Source organism: Ctenocephalides felis, unplaced genomic scaffold (assembly GCF_003426905.1).
Source record: "Ctenocephalides felis isolate EL2017-DRISC unplaced genomic scaffold, ASM342690v1 CF-g0.4_SCAFFOLD_03571, whole genome shotgun sequence".
NCBI classification, from domain to species: domain Eukaryota; kingdom Metazoa; phylum Arthropoda; class Insecta; order Siphonaptera; family Pulicidae; genus Ctenocephalides; species Ctenocephalides felis.
Window position 1 is genome coordinate 46123990 of NW_020539725.1, and position 7808 is coordinate 46131797.

At 28.5% G+C, this 7808-nt stretch overlaps 2 protein-coding genes across 3 annotated transcripts; one reads left to right on the top strand and one right to left on the bottom strand.

The window, feature by feature from the left end:
- Positions 1-301: 301 nt before the first annotated feature.
- On the bottom strand, positions 302-1151 carry LOC113384641 (40S ribosomal protein S19a-like). Of its 2 annotated transcripts, none has more exons than XM_026622385.1 (3): positions 1083-1151; positions 808-878; positions 302-727 (listed from the first exon to the last, which is right to left on the bottom strand). In XM_026622385.1, exons 2-3 carry the CDS (start codon positions 876-878, stop codon positions 334-336), a joined length of 465 nt encoding a protein of 154 aa, XP_026478170.1. In that variant the 5' UTR covers positions 1083-1151; the 3' UTR covers positions 302-333. The 2 variants fall into 2 exon arrangements, with proteins under 2 accessions (XP_026478170.1, XP_026478171.1); XM_026622386.1 differs by lacking the exon at positions 1083-1151 and adding an exon at positions 983-1007 and having other exon boundaries at positions 303-727.
- Positions 1152-4960: 3809 nt separating this feature from the next.
- LOC113386144 lies at positions 4961-7530 on the top strand. The gene is made up of 3 exons (XM_026623943.1): positions 4961-5131; positions 6497-6713; positions 7010-7530. The coding sequence occupies exons 2-3, from the start codon at positions 6542-6544 to the stop codon at positions 7528-7530; spliced, it is 693 nt and encodes a 230-aa protein (XP_026479728.1). The 5' UTR covers positions 4961-5131; positions 6497-6541.
- Positions 7531-7808: the final 278 nt, after the last annotated feature.

A 7808-nucleotide genomic window follows, 5' to 3' on the forward strand; every position in this document is an offset into this window, starting at 1 on the left:
AATTGGGAGAGAACTATAGGACTTTTGGCCAAATACTACAATGAACTTACTTTTATTATATTTATTTAAAGTTATTAGGCAACCATATGATTTTAATATTTAAAGCAGTAAGTGCTTTATGTGTAAAATCAAGTATAAACAAAATATGTTTGAAGAAATTCTTTTTTAATTTAAAAGGCTATTGAGTATGATGAAACATCGATTTATTTTACAAATCGAGTGAGCATTTTCATTGTTAAACACCAGAAATAGTGTACACTGAAATAATGTAAGATCTATATGAAAATGAAAGGAACTTGTAGATCTTATTTTTTATTTATATATAAACATGATTTACAAAACAATAGGACCAGTGGTGTCTTTTCTTGCCCTTTGTTTAGCCCTAACTTGGGCAGCGATACGATCTAAATCACGTCTTCCCTGAACGGTAAGCTTGCGGCCACCATCTGGGTGTTTCTCAACCAATTTCAAGGATTCCAAAGCCTGCAATGCTTTGCGTGCAATACCTCCTGATGATTTATGGAAATGTGAAGGAGATACTCCATTACGTTTACGTCCTCCGAACACTTTAGCTACGGATCCTACACCAATTGGTGAACGGATGTAGATGTGTCTAACTAGGGCTGCACAACGTACATAAAACCAGTCGGGGTCATAAGGAGCCAACTCCTTGAAAATTGCGGTCTTTACCAAGTCCATGTGCTCTGGGACCTTTAGTTTTCCAGATCTGTCACAGAATAATTTGAGGTTAGGATAAATTATACCCAGGTTCTGTTGATATTTATATAAAGCTTAAATAAAACTTACTTTTTTAAGAAGACAGCGATCGCCTTGACGACCTTGTCTTGTTCAACATCCTTAAGAGTTACAGACGGCATCTGAAATTATAAAAATGTAATCAAACACACGACACACCACACAAAATACAACACGTATATAAAGTGTAAGACTTTATAATGAAAGCTATCACTTATACACGTACTTCAAAATATTTCTAAAATACTTTTTAAAATAAAATTATACAATTATAATACAAAGTAAACTTAATATTGATCACAATACTTAGACAGAAAATAACTTGCCTTGCTATCGCAAACGACAGAAGCGGAAAGACATTTTTCGTCAAGGCTTGCCAACAGTAATTTTATTTTGTTCGCACATTCGTGTTACCAGATCAGTCAAAAAGGAAAAAGGATTAGTTGACCGGTTCCGTCATAGATGGCACTGCACATTTGTTGGAAAAGTGACTAAAAACTGATATTTGAATATCAAACCGATATTTAAATATCGGTTGCCAAATTAGTTTTAAAACTAATTTGGTAATAGTAATTAAAATCCAAATTTGTAGATTATAATAAAAAAATTAAATCCTAGAAAGAATTTTGCAACAAATAATTAGTTTTATATAAACGTCTCATCAGAATTCGGAAAATATATTGATTTATAGATTACATAGAAATAACATATTTTTAACAGAAATATTAATTTTAAAAATCAGATCAACTATTAAATTTAATGATACGTATTTTATTGGGATGGCAACTAAGTAAGTGCGGATTTTCTTGTATATTTGTAGAAAATCAAAGACATATTTTCATGGAACTAAATATAACTATGTTCTGTAATGTATTGTCCATATTGATCAATGAATTTTTGTCAGCAAAAGACTGAATCCATGTACAAATTGACACCATCATAATCATTAAATTATTTACATGAAATGATATTCGTCTTCGCGAAGCAGAAGTTTGTGTTTTTATCAAAAACTCCGATTCGCTAATTTTAAGTTTTCTCGGATTTCAAAGCCATTCTGAATTGAATGAGATCAAATTTGAAAAAAGCATGTGTGTGTGCATGCGAATAGATTTTTTGCTGTTAATCGACGTTTTCTCAAAAACGGCTGGACCGTTTTCAAAAATTTAAAAGCCATTCGATGTATCGCGATGAGGACTATCGTTTATCAATTTTTTTGTAAATAGCAAAAAAATATAAAAAATTTCGTCCATTGCAGTTTTAGCCTGCAATTCTAAATCGATGTTGAAAAATCAGAAACAGTTCCGAAGATATTGGTTGGGTATCGTACTGATTAGTTTAATGCTGCGTCTCCACTGCACGAATCCGTGCGGCGAATCTTGTTCGCGACGCACGCATGCGTTGGCTCTTGTGCGCGACGCACACTGCGAGCAATTTGATACATTTGAAATTTTTAGGATTCCATAATATTTTTTTTCTTGACACAGTTCAATTATAAGAAGTGTAAAGAAGTATAACATCTTCTCTACGCATATCCATTTTCAAAATTGAGGATAAGATGAAAATATCTCAATGCCTTCACTGTACAATTGAACTTATACCGTAGCACAGATCAACGTTTACGTACAAGTTCAAAGAAATAACGGATACGAATACAGAATGCAGGCTGACCAACAATTATCAGTTTTGAATAAAAATTATTACTTCTGTTCTAAATATAAATACTTGTCAGAAAAGACTTTGAGCAAAAATTCAGTCTGCATATTAATAAGATTTTAAATGATATTTAGCGTAATTGCAAATAATACAATATTACAATTTTTTTTTTTTTTTTGAAACATTTAATTTATTTTTAATTATAAATATATGATACGTCATATAAGTAGTAAGAGTATATATATATATATTATATATATTATATATATATTATATATACATGATAATATCATGATGATATAAATTAACTCTGAAATATGATAAATAAAGTCTACCAAATATATTTTAGTTGGATATACATATATTTCAACATATCTATAACTTAATTGCCGATGTATTTCCTATACTAATAGTTAGATAAAATTATAATTAGTACATCAATTTTAATGACTGCTTAGGAGGCATTAAATCAAGCTAAGACTTTGACACTTGCGCACAATTCAGCCAGCATGAAGTTGCCGGCGAAGACAGATATCAAGCTGTCAAGCATTTCAGATGTCAAGAGCGCGTCGACCATTTTGTTAATTTTTATAACAGCGTTGCGTCGGAGTATTGTTTTTTTTTATCAAGTACGCTTGTTTCATATTTAATATTAATTTTTTTAGCTTTTCGTTATGATTCATTTCTTTTGTGTTTATTTTTTTAATGTCCGTTCAAGTTTATTCGCTTTTGGCTTCTTGATTACGCGCCTATTTAGTTCTTATTTTAATTTTAGGGTTATGTTTTAGGATTCTTTTCATTCAAAGATCATTTTAGTTTAGCTTAGATTTTATACAATGTTTTAGTTATATTTGTGTTTTAAAAAAATTATTTACGCTTACGTTTTACGCATAGGGTTACATTTTATCATACAGTTACATATTTATAGGGTTTGGTTACGATCTTAACCTTAATTCAGTGGAAGCTAACTGAAACTCAACAAAAACAAATAGAAGGTTCAGTAAATGAAATAAAATTGAAACACTTTTGATGTTATAATACTAAATCGAAATACTTCATGTCTTGGAATTGACATATATCTTTCGTTTTTTCTGCAATATTTGCTATGAGGGAACAAGATATATTGTATTTTAACGTAATATATTGTCTAAGGTAAAGGCTATCATCTTGGTATGAGACAATATAATAATCATAATAATAATAATACTTGTTTGGCTGTGATAATAATGATCTTGACAGTTTTAGCTGTCAAGTTATGAATCCAATACATTCCAACTTGACGGCTAACTTCTATTTCGTCGCCAACTTCATGCTGGCTGAAATGTGCAAATGTCAAAATTCTTAGCCTGATTTAAGGTGGTGTTGACTGCTTACTTATTTACATTTTTGATCCGCGCTTTGACTCTAATCCATTAGTATCGGTTCGGGTATTCTCGGCAGCCCGATGCTTCGGGTTGCTCGCGGCGGGAGCGAGCGCCGCGAACGCAAGCTATTGAAATTTTCGTGTCGCTTCGACCATGTTCGGCAGGGTACGTGATTCTAAAAATAACCCCCCCCTCCCATTTTCAAACAAAAAAAGAAGAAAAAAGTGCGCTATGGACATGCGCAGTGGACAAATTTGAAGGAAATTCGTGGGTTCGCACAGTATGACTCCGCTGCGCAAATTTGTTCGTGACGCACCATTCGCCGCACGGATTCGTAACAGTGGAGACGCGGCATATAAGATAAAGATCAGCCAGGCCGTTTTCTTGTAATAAAGTATAAAATAACCTTTTTGGCAATAAATATCATGGTCTTATAGAACATACTAAAATATTACATCCCTACGATAAATAGTTTAATGTTAATTCATCAAAGTTTGAGAAAATATTATAGTCAATAGTTGATTTTTTGATGTGATGTCAAACATTATCAATTCATTGAAATTTAAAATAATGAGCTACAATTTTAGAGTTTACAAGCACACGAGTCTGTGCACGATGATTAATATAATTACAATTAATTTAAACGTGTTTGAGAAAATTCTATTGGAAATCGCAATGTTTAGATTTAATTGAAAGAGATAACTTTATTTTTTAAATGAACAGTAAATTTTATCTAAATATCTAAATTTCAATTTCAATTATTACACATTTCGGTAAGTTCATGCAACTTGCCTTAAGGCTAAATGCTACTTACAACTAGTTCTAATTTAAAATTAAATATAATTTATTTTAAAATATAAATATAAATAAGCCACAAATAATAAGATATAAAAAATGTCAATAATTATACATCTAACAAGACATTTTGAACAATAACTTTCAGCACTTTATTGCAGTTGCTATTGGAATAGATCATAGATAAATAAGTTTAATTTTAATATATATTTAAGAATAGATGTCCGTTGGAACTGATCATAGATAAATAAACTGCCATCTTGATGCAGTTAGAACAAACCATACATTCTTCTTTTATCTATGGAACAAACCTTATGCAAGTGCATAAACACGTGTGTTGAACGAAAGTGAATGTTACGTTTAATCCGTTTTCGTCGTTATTATAAACAAATTATTTTACTTTAGTTGTCATCCAAAACCATTCGAACGACGCGAAAGTTATGAGCAATTCTGATACAATCATATATATGAACTATAGCAAAATTACAAAATAAATTTCGTACAGAAGTTGAAAGGTTGTATAAAGAAAACAGTCGCCGAAGTAATTGATATAGAAATAAAAGGTAAAGTATGTTGAATAATCTTCACCACATGTCAATTTATCATGTAAGTTAGTTATTACTTGTAATCATGTCTAGGAATCGGAATGACAATCCTGCTAATGTAGTTACTGTATTTATACTTTATTTGCTTATACATAAGTGATCAATTATTTACGTAATTATTGAGCATACATATTGGTATTTTAGTAATTTTGATCATTCAGTAATCATTGAAATTAGAATTCCTTCACAACACACTTTAGCCCACAAGATTTTTGACTTCATATTTAATTTAATAGCCGACTAAAACTTGGGTGAATTTTATTTTGAAGAATCTAATTATTGTTTAAAGCAATTGTTGAACAGTAGTGAATTTATTAATTATGATAATATGAACTTAATAACATATTTGCTTCATTTTAATTAATTACAATAATGATGAATTTTATGGAGAGAAATTTAGAAGTTAGCAAAATAAATGTTATAGGATGTATATTATTATTATTATTATAATTATTATATTATTTTAGTATATTATAACATTAGTTAATATATATTATAATAATGTGCCATGCGTTTGATTTAATCAGTATGGTATTTTGTATGAAACATGAGAATGTGCCTTGTTTTGCCGATAAATGTATGATTATGATGTGTGAATGAATGTATGAGAAATGTATGTGATTAAAAGTACATTTTGAGTTATACTATATATATATATATATATATATATATATATATATATATTGAAATTTGAACACACTACTCTCAGTTTTTTGCACAAACTTTGTTTCATAAGATTACCTATGTTTCGAGACTGAGGTTTGTCTCATCTTCAGTGTAAATTCTTACAGAAAAATGTATAATTATTGACAATTTATTAAATATTAATTATAAATTATGCTTAAATAAGGATCAACTATCAACCTTCTGTTAAAGGCGTGATCATATATATTGAAAGGGTTGAAAGTTAATAGTTGTAGATAGATAAATAGTAGATAATTTATAATTAAATTTATAGTGTGTTAATTATTATACTTTTTACTGTAAGAATATACACTGAAAATGAGCCATACCTTAGTCTCGAAAAATCTGCAATCTTATGAAATAAAGTTTGTGCAAAGAACTAGTTTTTTCAAAAACTTAGCTGAATGCATTGTGTTCATATTTACATCTTGATATTTTGTTATTTATAATAAATCATAGTTACAATATATATATATATATATATATATATATATATATATATATGTATATGTATAATAAAAAGATATATTATATAATTATATAATATATAAAATATATAATACATATATAAAAAAACCTAATAATTTATATATATATATATATATATATATATAACTTATCAATTACTTATTTTTGCAGAAAAATTTAGAATATCCAAATATTTCCAAAAGTTTTAATTCCATTATGATCTACATAATTGACAGTGCTTCAATTATTCAAGAAGTACGTAATCATCCATGTATATGGGATACAACGAACATTCATTATCAGAATGAGCGAGTTTGTGCTTATGCTTGGAGGCAAATAGTTTATAAAATTATGCCAAGAATACCTCCTGAAGACCATAGAAGAATTTGTGAGTTAATATTATTTGATTTATTCATTTGCTCGATTAATTCCAATAAATTTCTCTGTACGCATTAGTACATGCTTTGTTCAAAAAGTAACCATCACTTTTAACATAATATAAAATATTTAAATTGTATACCAGAAGGCAGTAATTGCTCCTTCAGTAAAGTTGAAATTGCTTCATCCAAGCACAGTCTTTAGCATTTCTATTAACCGATCTTTATTATTACTTTTTGAATTTACTTACCTATTACATATGTATATTTGCATTTAAAATTTCATTTAAAATATTAATTATTACAGTTTGTTCTGTTAAACGACGATGGAGAAAAATGGTAAACTCTTTCATAAAATACAGATCAAGAAGAAAATTGGAACTGCTTGATCATAATTCGAATGTGTATCAACATTATGATTTATTATCATTCTTGAATAAAATAATTATAAATAATCCAGATAATAAAAGGATATTTACTTATTCAGGAACAAAACCCAAATACTCAGAGTCTTTGATTGATTCTGATTGTGAAATAATTGACAGTTCAGATGATGAGAAAGAATCTGTGAAAACAAATGGAATAAAACATGAACCAGTTGACAATAATGAAAATGGTCCTGCCCAAACGGACACTGATATTTGTGCTGATGATTCAGCCTTTTTTTCATCGTTGAAACCGATTTTGAAAGAATTTACAAAAGATCAAAAAGATCTGTTTACATCAAAAGTCTTAGACGTTGCTAAGAGTTTACAAAGCACAGGAGGCGTTAACGAAACTAATGGAGAATTAGTTAATGAGATGCTGGACATCAATCGTTCTAATTAACTTAAGAATGATTTAATTTTTCATTATAATTCTAATACTGTTATGAATTGTCTAATAAGATATTGAATACAAAGTTTACTTTCGTTTATTCCTTCATATGAAATATATTTAACTTTAGTTAAAAGTTTGAAGTTGATTTTTTTTGTATACTCTATATTTACTAATAAAATATATTATTTTCAAATATAATGAAATGTTTCATTTAAAGTAAGGTAATTAAAAATTAAAAGTAGCACATATTATAATTATAATATATTAATATATTTAAAAAATTTTAT

What these genes read in the sequence shown, in the direction of transcription:
- LOC113384641 (XM_026622385.1), bottom strand. Translation starts at nt 878, where the DNA reads ATGCCGTCTGTAACTCTTAAGGATGTTGAACAAGACAAGGTCGTCAAG. An exon ending in ATCGCTGTCTTCTTAAAAAA is followed by an intron (nt 728 to 807) that starts GTAAGTTTTATT and finishes ATTCTGTGACAG; the next exon opens with ATCTGGAAAACTAAAGGTCC.
- LOC113386144 (XM_026623943.1), top strand. Translation starts at nt 6,542, where the DNA reads ATGATCTACATAATTGACAGTGCTTCAATTATTCAAGAAGTACGTAAT. An exon ending in TGAAGACCATAGAAGAATTT is followed by an intron (nt 6,714 to 7,009) that starts GTGAGTTAATAT and finishes TAATTATTACAG; the next exon opens with TTTGTTCTGTTAAACGACGA.